The 16414-nt window shown below is 38.5% G+C and overlaps 1 protein-coding gene and 1 long non-coding RNA gene across 2 annotated transcripts; one reads left to right on the top strand and one right to left on the bottom strand.

Annotated features, from left to right (window-relative positions):
• The first annotated feature begins 4280 nt into the window (after window positions 1-4280).
• On the top strand, window positions 4281-9110 carry LOC147763081 (uncharacterized). The gene is made up of 2 exons (XR_015333586.1): window positions 4281-4809; window positions 8179-9110. It is a non-coding gene; the product is annotated as an uncharacterized LOC147763081 (long non-coding RNA).
• Window positions 9111-9550: 440 nt separating this feature from the next.
• On the bottom strand, window positions 9551-13514 carry LOC147763080 (metalloprotease mig-17-like). Its single transcript, XM_087009606.1, has 5 exons — window positions 12684-13514; window positions 12269-12324; window positions 11598-11703; window positions 11117-11284; window positions 9551-10776 (listed from the first exon to the last, which is right to left on the bottom strand). Exons 1-5 carry the CDS (start codon window positions 12695-12697, stop codon window positions 10758-10760), a joined length of 363 nt encoding a protein of 120 aa, XP_086865732.1. The 5' UTR covers window positions 12698-13514; the 3' UTR covers window positions 9551-10757.
• Window positions 13515-16414: the final 2900 nt, after the last annotated feature.

Genomic DNA, 16414 nt, shown 5'->3' with positions numbered 1-16414 from the left:
ACACCTTGAAAACGGGTAGTTTGGTCCAATCTACCGGTGAATTCAGGATCATTCGGTCCCGTGTCTGGTTGTATACAACTGTAGATAGAGAGGGAGGGAATGGGTGGAATAAAAAGAAGTCATGTTGGACCATAAGTTTCGGCATCTCATGGACATCAAGCAAAAGGGTTGCTGGATGATGTCAGAGAAGTACCATGATTTCATAGCCACACTGAATTTGAGAAAAATCCTATTTTACATCAAGTTGTTTGTCAGGATGTAGTAAAATTGCATTTAGATGTCTGAAAATTATATTATCTGAATATTTAAATAATTATGTTTGCAAACTTTACAAATCAAGTCAAATGTCAGTTGATAAGCTGGTTATAAAAACCAGGAAAACGTTGGTGAAGATGACTTCTATAGCAAATTACCACCTACATCTACCGGAGATTGGAAACCCAAGCACTGGTAAAAATGACCAGCGAAAAAGTGAGGACTCTTCAATTTTGGTGCTGATCAGGGAAAGTCCATGTTTTGCCTTGCTAGAGATGAAGACGAGAGCTCAAGAATACCATTTCAAGTACGAGATGAAATAGCCCAGTTCTGGAATATAGAGTTAACAAGCTCAACATAAGACACCAACGTCTTACATTTGTAAAGCCTCTCTTCTGGTCCTCAAATCAAGTTCGGTCCCTTGGTTCTAAACTGTTTACAAGAAGCTCTATACTGGACCTACACCTGTAAATGTCCATCATTACGAGTTCAAACGTGTTCCCTAAACGTGTCCTTGGCTGACTCTATTATGGTCTCCAATATTTGAGGTTTAAAACTTTGAGAGGCTACCAAAAAACGTACGTAAACTGAATGTTAGAAAGAAATGCATTTCAATTATTTAAAATTGTATTATATTTGCTATAATAAATTCTCAGATTTTTTAAAGAACAAAAGTTTTGCTGCGTGACTACCTTTAGGATGCTTAAGAATAATACTACAATATTTATGGCGTTCTCTGCCTCATGTTTTCAAGACAGTTACATTCGTGGGTGATTGTGTGCATGTGGTGGTGTTGGTGGGGGGGGGGGGTGCTCACTCACTGCCATGATTGTGCGCTTTTTATTCCGTTTCAAGTTAGTATAAGCTCTTATTTTCATATGGACGCGTTTATTCCCGTGAATTTCCTAAATGTCCACTGGACTGGTATGGTCACGCGTTTTGTGCAAGTAGTAGAAATGGATTATATATTTTTTTTTCGAATCAGCAGATCTAAAATAAACAAAGTTTATTAATAAACGCGCAATATTTTCGTAATTAAAGCCTATTTGCCTGTTTGACTGCATTTAAACTAAGACGCAACTGACCATAATGTGTGTTTGATTGACGGGGCTGGTTTAGAGATGTACGTGCTGCATACCTTGTTGGTATTTATACCTAGGCTTTCACAAGCTGTATATCCCATATCATTCAGATAATGTTCAAGTGTTGTTTTGCTACATGATGACAACTTAGCATCCCAATTGTATTGCTTTAGGAGCGTACAGTGAAGGGAATATCATGAAAACCCAGTGATCTGACCAAAGACATTGTAGAGATCCAGTATAACTACGTAGTGTAAGTAGGCCTATGCATACCAGTGCAGTTTACTGTTACACAACGCCGTTCTCCCTTGGGCAAAATTAAAGGCTAAAATCCCCGTTTCAATTTACCACTTCAAGGGAAAGATTCAGAACAGCGCCCTGGCCTGAATTTTGATCTTACAAACTGACCTCGGAAACCACAAAATTTTCTTTCATGCCCGAAATCTGTGATTTTAAATACTCGATCCCCACCATTAAATGTCCCACCGACCCTCACATTGACTGCCTCTCTTGTTAAAGAGCACAATTCAAATTAATTTAAAAGAGACAAACTTAGCTGTTATTACAGAATCGGGATTCTTTATCATAGATTTTGTCTCGACTCCAGGGACGTCTCAATTTCTTTTTCGCCCTATATATATATCTTATTAAGTTGAATGGTCTTTATCGCAGCATCTTTATTTAAATTCATTAAAAACCACAAATCAAAGGAATTGTGTGTACGCGCCGTAATGTACATGATCTTTGGATGGTTATTTTAAGTAATCCGATGTTGATAATTTCGAATCCTATACATTATAGTACATATGCGTACATGGAAAGCATCAAAACAGATTAAAGGCATTTTCGCGTCGATCATTATACCGTTTTATTTGCATCTCATCTGTAGCGAACATTTGTTGCCAGATTAACGAAGCACCGCGCAATTATGTAAGAGAACCACGAAAATAGAGCACCCGCACCAGACACGGGCATTTAATTTTGTTTGGTCCGTAAAGGGCTTGTATTCGACCGGAGGCAGAGTTGTGAATCAATCTACAGTATATTATTTTCCGTTTATATAAAAGTTACCTAAGGCTTCGTTCACATGCAATGTCTATTTTCTAAATTCTATTTTCTATTCGCGCTATCTTATGATCACGGTCTGTGCCCTAAATATCCCGCCGCGTAATTACTGGCAGCGCGAGCCAGTTACTTATAGTAACTTATAGTAACTTATAGTAACTGGCATTGCATGTGAACGAAGCCTAAGTCTCGCATAACGCTATCTCAAAATTGGTCCATTTATGACCCTTTAAAACACCGCTACAGATGTAGACACTCCAACCCAATTAATTGAGTTCGATGTGAGAAAACTTTCAACAAAAAGTGAAAATGTGAGCCACATATATTTAGATTAATATCGGAAATAAATATATGACACGTTCCATTACTTTCACTGGTTTATGCCATTGTACCCTCTAACTGGGAAAGCAGTCAGCAGTTATTAAAAGTAATATGAAACATTAAGAAAAACGTTATGCAAAACGTGAGCGGTTGTGATAAGTTAATTTACGCTCTCATTTTTCATATGAAAAGAAAAATGATTATTTATTACAAGAGTTCAGGGTGGGAAGAGGAACATAAGGGCATAGCAACTATTATGTTATGAAATAAGTCAAGTTGAGTCTTTCTACTGATATACTTTATCGTGTTTCGTGCCTATCTAGCTTAGTCGGTTAAGAAGATATATAACCCCCCCCCCCCACACTTATTTCAACCTGTAAGATTGGAAAGTCGGTAGTCTGGCTCGAGCAATAAAATCTCACTATCTCCACATCTGGTTTCTATCAAGCGCGTTCAGAGCTTCAGAGCTTAGGACAAACATATTGCTCCTCGGGCCAGGAAATCTGGAGAAGGGGAGTAGAGGAACATGTCTTCTCAAATGGAAAGCTATATATTTTTGGTAATTTCCTTTGTAACATTTACAAACACTAAAAAATATCCTTTCTCGAATTAATATCATGTTTACACATTTCTGTAAATATCCTGAATTAAAATATTAATGTTAAATGTCAGAGACTTTGATTTATGACGAGAGAGAGAGAGAGAGGTAAAGACAATCTGTAAATGTCCCGAACTAGAGGAGAGTGTTATAAACTGAACACATCTTGGCTACCACCCGTAGACACCCGCACGAAAACGCTGTAGATACTCCAGCGCAGTAGACTACTGCAATTATACTGCAAACATGCCTCAAATCTGCTTCGATTTGGGAGCTAATTAACATATTTGAAACATGCTTCTATCATACTGCTAATCTACTGCATTAATGCTCCTCTCTGTACAAACCTATGTACTTTTTGGAGTAGAATTGCAGTAGGCTATACTGAATTTCTACTGCAAATATGCTCCACACCACTACTGCGTTAATGCTTCTTTGCTACTTCAATACTACTGCATTTTCATGCGGGCAGTTAGCCCGCAGAGTGGTTTAGTTATTATGATCAACATAATTGTTTATATTTTTGTTAATATCAAACAATTTTACTGTTTGCAGCTATACCTGTTTGGAACATGTACTCTGCGCCATATAATAGCAATGGTGCAAAGTGGTGATATTGTAAAATCCTGCAATAAAATTTTTTTCAAATATCAAATTTTATTAGATGGTTGAATACAACATCAGTAATAGAACAGTAATAGAATTCAGCATAATGATACTGAATTGTTGTAAAGACATGAAGGAAGCAGGGTGACCATATATGCTTGGAATATTGTCGGAGAGGGAAATTTCTCCAGTTTCTTCACTGCCCTGTGAAACCATATTTTGTGGCCTGAGATGCCGTATCCGTTACTTCGTGACCTGACCTGTCAAAAGCACGTCCGCGCACTCTTTTCATCTTTTGATTCTTCCACATTAATCAAGATACGGAGTATCAATTACAAGTGACCCCCGGGGGGCATGAAGGGAATAAATAATTATATGTAGTATCCTTGTGACAGAAGGTTACTCTGCAATTTATATCTTTCAATTTATGCTGTGAAATAATAGCCAGCTAGTCCGTTGATCTGGCGAATCAACCAAATGACCGTTAGTTGAGTTGCTTAACTGCAAGTAATTAATCCCCTCCCCTCCCCCCGAACGTCAAACTGGCAGGTTTCCAAATGAAGACTATACCGCAGAAAAAGTTTGGGGCCCAAAAGAGAGTCAGCCAAGTACACGTTTGGGGAACACGTTTGAACACGTCATGATGGACATTTACAGGTGTAGGACCAGAACAGAGCCTCTGGTAAACAGTTTAGAACCAAGGGACCGAACTTGATTTGAGGACCAGAAAGGAAGCTTTACAAAACTTTACAAATTCAATCATCGAAAAGCTAGTTTAGAGCACAATCATGCAAAGCAGAGCACATGCAAGGTGGAGCTGTTATCTGGGGATTAAGGCATTTCAACTTAATTAAGACTTAAACTTAACTAGGAGATGAAGCCGTAAGTAAAGACATTCAATCCTTTGAAAGCTGAAAACATCCTTTAAAACTCGGTTTCAGATCTTTCCAGTGAATAAAATACGTTAACAGATTCATATAATATCATTATACTGTTCGAGACACTTGAACAATCTTTACCAAACTTCAATACAATTTGCATTTGATTTAAATGTGAAAGTTTCTCAAATATAATTTGGCCTTGTAATCACCACTATGACAGATATGGTATTGGTGACTTGGAGAGAAGAGGTGCCAAACACTGAAACCGTTCCAGACCAGCCTCCTACTCAAGGCGGGAACACATCTAGTGATAGTCACGGCGCAATATACACTCTTGCCCAAATTGGTTGATACATGGAAATTTAGGGATGTATTTCGCTCTGTTTCTTTCATTATTATTGTTATTACCTTTATATAATTATACCCTTTATATTGCTAAATATGTAAAGCTGGAGGATTAGGAAAGTGAAAGAGAAACAAAAAATGCAAAACTAATAAAAGTGTTTATTTATTAAGGGTTTTTTCCTCATGCCCCCCGAAATGAGTTTTTTTTATACAGCAGTAATAAGTGAAAAATGAAACATAAATTTGTATTGTGATTGACAATTAATATGAAATTTGGGGAGATTGCCATGAAAACCATTCAGACTTCATTATTAACCTCAGTAGCAGGAATACTCCACCGCGAGCTTGGATTATGGCCGCCAGGAGTGGCAAAATGAGCTACAGCTCTTTGGAGAGGAATTCTGGTCCATTCAACTTGAAGGGCATCTCAAAGTTGATCTAAATTTGCAGCGGAAGGGTTTCTCCTTTGAATAGCACTACCAAGTTCGTCCCACTTGTTCCCAATTGGGTATTCATCTGGGCTGCTTGCTGGCTGTGGCATCAGCTGAATGTTGTTTTGGCGGACATAGTCGTTAATTTAGCAATCTGTATGAGGAGTAGCGTTGTCATGTTGCAATCTAAAATTGTCTCTGTATATCCCTCTTGCGAACGGCTCCAGTTTCTGTTAGAGAATGTCCCTGTATCTGGCAGCGTTAAGGTTTTCATCCAGAGGAAGCAATGGGCAAATGCCGTTGCTGCAAATGGTACCCCAAACATGTACGGAACCACCTCCTCCAGCTATTTTTTCTTGGGTATTTTCAGTCAACAGCCATTCTCCAACGGGTCTGCACACTCTCATTCTTCTATCTGTTCGATACAGTAGAAAACGGGTCTCATCAGCAAACACCATGTGATTCCAATGTTGGACCGTAAGGTTACGGTTTTGCCGCACCCACTGCAGCCTGTTTGCTCGAGGTGCAGGTGCCAAGCGTGGCTTCTACGACATTCTTCTAGAAGGATACCCGTGTTCCAACAGCCTGGGCCCGGTTTCATGGCTTTTACAATGTTTATAGCAACTAATTGCATTATGGGAATGTCTTTTTCCAAATATGGTATTGGATAAAATTCTTATCCACTGGATAACTATCATGCTGTTTATCCAGCCTTTATGAAACACAAATTTATACAGAGGATAACTATACAGAGGATAAGAAATTTATACCTTGGATAGTGTTAACCATAGGATAGCCTATCCAGCCTTGATGAAACCGGGCCCTGTAGTTTACCGTCCGGCGAGACAATCGAGCCAAATGTCGGGCCTGTAGCTCTAAGGTAATGACGTTGGCAGTTTTGGTCCGCTCTCTTCTTACCATTGACGATGACACGATCACTTCTGGTGTTTCCACTTCGCGGTCTACCCGTAGATTTAACAGGTGCCACATTTCCTGCCACAGCCCTTCTCCTCAAGATTTTATTCACAGTTTTCCTTTCCACACCCAAACGTCTGGCTATCTGGATTTGTTCCTTGCCCATATCTGCATATGCAACCATCTGGTGTCCCATTAACATATTGGTAGGCTGCGGCATGGTCTCAGTAATCGGTAGACACAGTTACTAAAATGCAAATCTGTGACATGTTTCACACACCCCAGACATTCCAGTCATAACCAATAGAGAATGACTGACTGAAAAGTGTTCATAGTACACATGCATGTTACTTAATGTCGTGCAAATTGCTGCAACGACTCCTTTTTCGTACCAAGTGTTGGGTTTTAGAAATGTGAGTAAAATATCCCAAAAAGTGAAGTTTTTTTAGACATGTAGGGGCCTACCAGCCATTTTGGGCAATAGTGTACTATAACAGGAAGTGACTTTAAGCTCCTCACGATAACAAAGAAAGCAGGCCGAATTTGATTTTTTTATGTATAAAAGGCTTCTCAATTTCATATTGAAATATTCTGCTCAAATATGAAAAAAAAAATCAGATCACGATTCCCTTTATTTTAATCGATTCAGTGATACCAATTGCACTTATGGAAGCAGGCATGTAAGATATCCCTCTGAAATTAATTTCTAAGCCTAACTCATTTCCTTTACGTGCTATTGCTTAATAAAAAGTACCATGCAATAATTGGAAAAAAAATAGACATTGTGTTTGAAGTGTACCGCATTTGCTGCCATGTCTTGAATTAATAAAGATAATAAGATAATATGATTATTTATCTGAAGAAATGCGTGGTTAAACTTGTATGTTTGTACTATGTTTTTTTCTCTCAAAAGTAAAGTTTAATAAAGAAAGAAAATATCATAATTCTCATCATTATTAGTGTTATTATTACTAATAATGATGAGAATTATGATATTTTCTTTCTTTATTAAACTTTACTTTTAAAAATTAATTACTATTTATAAAAATATTATTTAATTTTTATCTGATTTATTTAAAATTAATTTATGTCAGACAGGGGTATCATTTGTTTGCGATTAAATCGTCTTCGGAACGTTACAAGTAATAATATAGAGGTTTTATTATAATAAAAGTTGCAGAAAAATCTTAGAATTTGTTAAAATTTGGAAAAAAATCTTAGAATCTCAAAAATGTAAAAATTGAACGATATTGCCAATGAAAGGGGCGATACATGTTTCATACGAAGCAAGTGTAGGCCTATCGCCTCCTCGCCTCCTTCAGCTGGGTGCATGCTGCCCCCCCCCCCCCCATGACCCACCCAACCCAATCACTGCACATCAAACACGATAGCAAGTGTTGTTTTCACTTATGACTTTAAATTAATATTTCAAAAAATATTGAAAATTGAAGAAAATGTGTTTTGTAATAATATCCTATATAAAATATCATGTCGGTATAGAGAGCCTCTCTTTCTTTTTAATCCGTTACTGTTCGACCATTACTGGTAGCACATTATTGCATGCTGGATACTTTTTGCTGTGCTAATTTCCACAATGTTTTAGGCCTACGTAACATTGTGCTGCTGATTATTACACTCTTGGATTTTCACTGATTTACAAGTCTGTCTTTTTACTTCAGAACAACCCTTTGATATGAATTCCGTTGTCGTTCGTGGTAACACAGCACGGTCGACTGGCGACAGAGATGAACAAAACGAATAACAAGACCAAATAGTCACTAATTATTACCTACAGCAGTAATGGGACCTTTGAACGATATGTGGAAAATCTGCTTATGGAGCTCCTACAGCAACTACTAGACAGTGAGGTAGAGCTACACAAAGGGAGCTGAGCAGCTAGAATGTTCATACAAATGACAAATACAGGCTAAAAGTGATTGAATGGGAAAACTATTGACAATCAATGGAGAAATACCAGCTGTTTCTTCGTACGACAGCGCCCCGAGTTTTGTTCATTCGAGGAAGCAGTGGAATTGTGGAAGGGCTGGGCCAGATTCCAAAAAATATTCTCTGCTTAGTCCAGGCCAGAAAAGAAGCAAGCCACAGTATTCCCGACCGAAGAACTCACGACTATAAAACCATTGCATTTCTTCGTTTCTTACCTCATTTGAAAATCACACCGGATTTCAGCGAATGACATTCTTTCTAATCTTTCACTAATAATGTGTTTGTGATTGTTTACTCTTTAATCGTTTCAAAGTGGAACCGTGGTTGGTTTCACATTTTGATGTGAACGGTGAATCAACGGTGATCTCGCCAGTCAGCATGGAGTCTCTAGTAGCCTTTATTCCTCAAACACGGGCCAGTCTGGCTCACAGGCAAGAGCAGTCTTGACGATCTCCAGGGGTCTTTCTCTCCGAGAGGTCCAGTTTTTATAGAGAATCGAACTATCCTGCGTCCCTTAAATCTTACAGTAAGCGTATCTTATAGAAAATAAATTTGTTCACTGTCATATGTGAGTTAGGATACTCGGACCTGGGCGAAATGTTCTCTTGAATATATAACTGTGACCGACTTGAAAGGAAGATCAATAAAACTATAAGTACTGGGACTACATTATTTGTTAAAGTTGCCCTAAACATGGATGTGTTCTCCGGGTAGGAGGTTACATACATGTAACTCTCGGGCCTGGGACTGGCTTTAACTAAATTATCTCAGGTGCGGTGACTTTTATTGGGGGAAGAAATTAAAAGAGCCAATTAAACGACAATAATGAGGTCAAAGTATTTCAACAATTTTAGAATTGTCACTGAGTCTCCCATTTCTGTCGGCTCAAAAGAGGTGGCCACTCATTATTTAAATTTATAACTTTGAAGAGACTTTTGTTTCTAATATTGGCTTCGCTTCCGTGATTGAGATTTGACTTTAAAGACAAGGATCAATTGCATAACATTACCGTGTTAGAATTTCAGTACAAGGGGTTACACAAGTTGGAATACAATCAGCATTTTTAATTTTTCTTAGCAATACACCGTAACAACATACTTTTACAATGTTAATTTATTTCCAGTAAAAACGTATGGCAGATTTTTAACGACGTGCTCACAAGAAATTGCGTCACCCGTTGTGCTGTAGTTGTGCAATAGACAACGATGCTGACTGCTTTAACATGAATACAATAATATGCGCAAAGAAACGCTATTGCAGCGGTTCGTATCTACAGCAGTTTGTAATCTTATTTTAAGATGTTATTTGAACAGCTGAGCGTTTACCAACTAGTTTAAGCAACATGAACATATATACCATAAGGAGTGACATGTGACAAAATGATATATTTAATAACACAAGTAAGTTACAAAAGGAATTAACTTGGTTATTCAAACGATCACGTTATCCAGCATAGACCCGGTTGTCGTAGCCAGACGATGATCGATGCTGCTCAGGTTGCCTTTTTCTATTTACACATGATATATATACAAACAGCAGCAGTATTATCACAACTAACCCACCGCAAACCCCACCAATGATCACTGGCTCTTGCCACGTGGGGACAAACACCCTCTCACAACGGGGCCCTTCAAACCCCTCCGCACACTGACACGACACAGGGCCGTCTTGGTTTTCCATGCACTTGCCGTCATTTTTACACGGAGCTTTTTCACAACTTTCAGCACACGAATCCCCGCCATTCGAAGTGTTGCTATAACCGGGGATACAGAGGCAAGAGTAACCGACTGTCTTGTCCTCACAATCTGCATACCTGGAGCAGGTAACACGTATGTCAGGTGAGTGACATTCATCAAACATAAGATCCAATTTAACCAGTTGTATGTGGTTTGTCTGAAAGGCGTTGTTGATGTTATCTTTAATGTCTGTCAGCGGTGGTAAGTTTGTGTTCGATGATTTCCTTGAAAAATTCTATCCGTGTGTCTGCTATCACGCTACCTTTTCGAAATGAAAGCACTTTACATCTAATATAGAAGTATTGGGAATAAGCTGAATCAAGCTTCTCTACACTGGATAACACGCAAAGTTGCTCATAGCTTTAAACTCCAGCGTATTAGAATCCGTTAGTCGCGTGCAGAAGGTGGCGTTAATTTTGATCTCTAAAGGCAATGCAATCACAACAGGCAGCTGCTGTTCCGGGGTGGTCTCCGTGGTGCTGCCACTGTCTGGTGAAGCACAAGTTTCACAACAATTTACGATGTTCTCTGGGTTATTACGCTCTTTTCTGCAATTCTGGGCCCTGTCTCCTGATTCAAGGTAGGTTGAATCTGCTAGAAGTTTAAAATACAAAAATACAGGTAAAGTAATTAAGAGCAAATTGCTCTCATACATAAATACCTTTACAATTTGTCACCTATTTTCGTTGTCTTTTTGGTTTTCTATTGCGTGAATTCGAATGCTATTGCTTAACAACTAAGCAAGTCAAACACTTTGAGCGACGTGTATGTACATGTACTTAGTCGATTAAATATAGGTATGGTTTTGTGATTTAAGATATTTGAAGCGTATTACACTTTTTGTGAAGCAGTTAATCCAGTAAACTATCCATTTACAAGTTTTATTGATTTCCTGATACAGTCAGAACTGTTTGGGGAGTTGTATCTCCCTCACCTGTTCAACTCAGAGATCTTCTGGCGGAAAGCTTCCACCGAACACTTTGAGAACGTGAAGGAATTCCTCAGTGCTGACATGGGGGCATTACCGTCCGAAACGGCCGCCATAATGTACTGCTGGCTCCCATTGCATGTATTGTTATCTCCATCATGTACCGCACCTAGGCTGGAGAGAATTGAAATAGTTCGTATACACTATGATGTTCAAACGAAATGCAACTAACCCATATTATTGCAAACCCTTTGGAAAAACCATGATGGTACGTAACGCTATATCTTATTTACCAAACAGTAAAGGTATATGGGTGTATGGATTGAGCTCTGCCGAGGGAACTCAAGGACAATTACATATAATGAATTATTAAATCATGTCCTCATGATGCTCTTATTCAAACAATTTTACATAGTATCATGAGTTTCTTCGTGACTGATGTCATGTGACAAGGAATAATCCCAACTGCATACGTCTATCGTCTTACTTGTGTCCCATTTCGTGTGAGCTGACACCTATGCATGCAAACCCTCCGTGATCCTCGTTAATAGACGTCCTGTCCCGCTGACATATCTGACCCACCTTCGCAACACCTGCAGTTGTTAAGCAGGCAGTTAAGCCCCCTTTACACTGGACGGCGTCCTTTCTGCGTCCAGCAGTACGGCCCCATTTGAGAGTTAAAAAATTATAATACTTTACGTGCCGACAACTGGCCGATCATTGAGCATTCATTCTGATACAAAATCAATGCTCGTGCCTCCTTATTAAGACCACAGTGATGCCAAATATCATGGTCGCAGAAAGGACGCAGAAAGGACGCCGTCCAGTGTAAAGGGGGTATTAGTAACACGGTTGGAGCGCTTGTTGTATGAGTGATATTGTATGAACATTTGTAAAAGTGGTTGCTGTTTTTTGTACTACTATCAGCATCGTTTGCTAAAAGAAAAGTGGCAGTAACAGTGGCATTGGAATGTTTTCTACAGAAATAAGCGTTATTCGGTTGAAGAAGCGAAGAAGCAGCACTTGCAAATTCCGGATATATTAGAAATAACAGTGCAAATACCATAAAAGATCTATATATAAATAATTAACAACCGTTATCTACATGCAGTGATTATTTCTTATGCCAAAAAGAAAATCTCGGAAACATCGTCATACCTGCCACAGACACTGCTTTGTTACCGCTTGCGTCCTCGCCGTTCCATATGTCACACCTGGTAGAGTTGTACAATATATAATACGATTTAGAAATATAGCAACCTGTAGCAAAATGTAAAGTTTCAAGCAACAAGTTTGCAAGAAAAAAATCTTGCTCCTAATTTACAGCAATATTGCAGCAAATTTGCCCGCTAAGGAAACGAACGGAAGATAAAATGGCATTCACTTTAGTCCTTATCAATTAATTTCCTTTCATTTCAAATTATGATTGTAAGCATCATCCAAGAGAAGCATAACTGGGTGTTTAAACTATCAGCACCGAACTGGTGAGCTGACTTGTGTTGTACGGGTGTTATTAAAACATTGGGAAGACAGAATAAACCTCGTTCAAAGAGAGGAGCAAGGGTGCACTTACCCAGTAAAGAGCATCGCATGATCAAACGTGGGTAAAGTGTTTTTAGTACTATCTTCGGTAATCCAGTATGTAAAGTTCCATAATGAAGGTTCACCAAAGGTCTTGGTGCCGTGTTGCTTTTAATGCCTGTTGATTCAGTCCAGATGGAGGACATCGGGTCCTGGAGTGGAAATATATAGACTACAGCATTACGTTTGATCACAGTGTTATATGTGACTTGTCCTGGAGTGGAAATATATAGACTACAGCAATGTGTTTTATCAGTGTTATATGTGACTTGTCCTGGAGTGGAAATATATAGACTACAGCAATGTGTTAGATCACAGTGTTATATGTGACTTGTCATAGAGTGGAAATATATAGACTGCAGCAATGTGTTAGATCACAGTGTTATATGTGACTTGTCCTGGAGTGGAAATATATTGAATACAGCAATACATTAGATCACAGTGTTATATGTTACTTGTCCTGGAGTGGAAATTTGAAACATGAAAAGTTTACTATCAAATTAAATACAAACAAACACAGTCACAATACAGACATACACAGTGATCAGAATAAATTTTGGCATGTACAGTGACAACACAACCATGTACAGTGACCAGACTGAATACAAATTGATTGGATGATTACACAGTAATACACAGTGATTAGTGACTGGGTGAAAACAGATACATACACAGTGATCATAATATATATATACAAACACATACAATGACAATACATGAAGAATGGAAACGGGAATCAGAGTATAGAAAGACACACAAACTATGCTTACAGCAACAACACCAACAATCACAGTTATAATTATGTTTAAAAACATATAGACTGACAAATCTGACATGCACATTGCTCACAATAAATACAAACACAAACAGTATGATGCAAACATATACAGTGATATAAACACAACTTAAACATGCATAGTATTGATAATGATAACAAACAAATAGGACAAACAGACTAACACAGTGATCACAATACATGCAAACACATACAGTGAAAATACAGAATAGACTCAGCAAACAGAATATAAATAGACACATAGACATACAGTGACAACCATTATGCAGAGTAATAGTAATGATTACAAACATTGACAAAACTGACATACACACACATTGATCACAATAAATACAAACACAAACAATGACAACACAAACATGAACAGTAATGTAAATACAAACAAACACAGGCACAATACAGACATACACAGTGATCAGAATAAATTTTGACATACACAGTGACAGCACAAACATATACAGTAATCAGAATGAACATAAATTAATTGGATGATTACACAGTCATACACAGTGATCAGTGATGGAGTTAATACAGAGACATACACAGTGATCACAATATATATCAAACACATACAATGATGGTACAGAATGGAAACAGTGTTCACAATAAATACAAACATCAACAGTAACGACGCAAACATATACAGTGATCACAATAAGCACAAACACAAACAGTGACAACATAAACATGCACAGTTATAGGACAAACAGACTAACACAGTAAACAGAATCATATGCATACACAAACAGTAACGACACAATCATACACAGTGATAAAATTAAATATTAACATGTAAAGTGACAATAGTAACGTGCACCGTAATAACAATGAACACAAGGGAAAAGAGTGCAAACCTAGCCGTACACATTCATCCAAATATAAACAAACACATTTAGTAACAATACAGAATAGACACAGAAAACAGAATAGAAACAGACACATAGACATACATTGACAACACCATCATTCAGCGCTATAGTTATAATGATAAACAAATAGAGTGACAGAAATGACATACACAGTGCTCACAATAAATACAAACACCAACAGTAACAACACAAACATATACAGTGATCACAATAAATAGAAACACAAACAGTGCCAAATAAACATGCACAGCAATGATAGTGATTACAAACAAACATTAAGTTAATTCTGTATGGTTGCAACTGTAATAACATACGCTGCAATCTTGCTGGTGCAGTTGCTAATGGTTTCTTCCATATTGAGATAAGTGGCTGGTGATCAGTCTCGATCGTGATTTCTTTCACATATATGTAGCCTCTAAACTTTGCGCATGCAAAGACGACTGCTAGTAATTCTTTTTCTATCTGCGCGTAACGCTTTTCTGTATCTGTCATCGCCCTGGATGCATATGCCACTGGTTTCCCATTTTGTAGACATGCAGCTCCAATGCCTTCTTGTGAAGCATCACAAGTCAACGTGACCTCTTTGGATACGTTGTAGCATGCTAGGCATGTATCTTCGCTGATCTGCTTGATTGTTTCAAATGCCGTATTGTTGGTATTCTCCCAGACAAATGAATTATCCTATCATTCAGCGGAGCGCACTTCTCACTGAGCTGTGGCATGAACTTTGACAAATATTTGATCATGCCAAGAAAATGTAACAAGTCCGACTTATCATTAGGTTTAGGCATTTCTTTGATTGCTCTCACTTTCTCTGGATCAGGTTTAAGACCATCTGCTGTGAATGTGTGCCCTACGTAGTTGACTCTTCTCATCTTGTACTTGCACTTGGATTTATTCAGCTTTATGTTGATTTCTTTCAACTTCTGAAGCACTAGCTTTAAGTTATCATCGTGCTCCTCTTCTGTGGCACTGCATACCAAAATGTCATCCATTATTATCTTGCATGGTAGACCTGTCATGAGATTTTCTATGGCTTGCTGATACACCTCTGAAGCTGAGCTGATTCCCATTGTAAGTCTGAGGTATCTATAGCGACCGAATGATGTCCCAAACGTCGTTAAGTATGAGGATTCTTCCTCCAGGGGTATACAGTAGAATGCTTGCTTCGCATCTAACACAGTGAAGTATTGTGCGTTGGGCATGTCTGTTATGACTTCTTCTACTGTTCTCATTGGGTACCTTGGACGCTTTATTGCCTTGTTAAGATCACCTGGATCGATGCATATTCCTATGTCTCCTGTGGTTTTCTTCATTTGTTACCACCATCACAGACACCCAGTCAGTCAGTTTTGTGACCTTAGCTATGATGCCTTGGCTTGCCATTCTTCATTTCTTCATTTCTTGTCGTACCTCATCTTTGACAGCTACTGGTAAATTTCTCACTGGTCTGACTACAGGAGGCACTTGGGGGTCAACTGTTATTTTATACTTCACAGGTAACTTGCCCAAACTGTCATCAAATATCTCAGGGTACTCTGCGAACATGTCTGGTGTCATGTCCACACTGTATACAGTCTGAGCGAACTGTAATAACTTCACTCCATGCTGTCTTTCGGTCCCAACAGCGTTTGAACGTTGGCATCAATCACATTGAATTTAATGTGATGTGTTTCTCCATTGTAAACACAGGGTAAAATTGCGCTTCCTAGAGGGGTCACAGCATATCCCGTGAAGCCAATTAATCTGCTCTTGTCACTGGTGTTGATATTTTCTAAACTCATAACGTTGCACCTGGCTCCAGTGTCCACTTTTACTTCCATGTCAGCATTATGCACCTGTAACTTTACATGTATGTCTTTCAATGGGGTGTGCGAATCCCTTACTGTGTTAATAACGAATGATTCTTCGCAGCGTAGTTTGTGTTGACTTCTCTGATTCTTTGCTGGGTTGGTTGCTTACTTTTCTTTGGTTGACTAGCTCTGCAGACAACTTGAAAATGGTTCGGTTTCCCGCATCTACGGCACGTTTTACCGTATGCTGGACATTTTCCCTTAG

Source organism: Lingula anatina, chromosome 3 (genome assembly GCF_051362555.1).
Source record: "Lingula anatina isolate TDL-2025a chromosome 3, LinAna3.0, whole genome shotgun sequence".
Classification (NCBI taxonomy): Eukaryota; Metazoa; Brachiopoda; class Lingulata; order Lingulida; family Lingulidae; genus Lingula; species Lingula anatina.
This window is presented reverse-complemented; position numbering and strand designations above follow the sequence as displayed.

Bases quoted from the DNA above. Each gene is read 5' to 3' on its own strand.
- LOC147763080 (XM_087009606.1), bottom strand. The intron at 11,704-12,268 runs GTATGACGATGT...TAACAACTGCAG, and splicing joins CAAAGCAGTGTCTGTGGCAG to GTGTTGCGAAGGTGGGTCAG. The intron at 11,285-11,597 runs GTAAGACGATAG...AATTCTCTCCAG, and splicing joins TCACACGAAATGGGACACAA to CCTAGGTGCGGTACATGATG.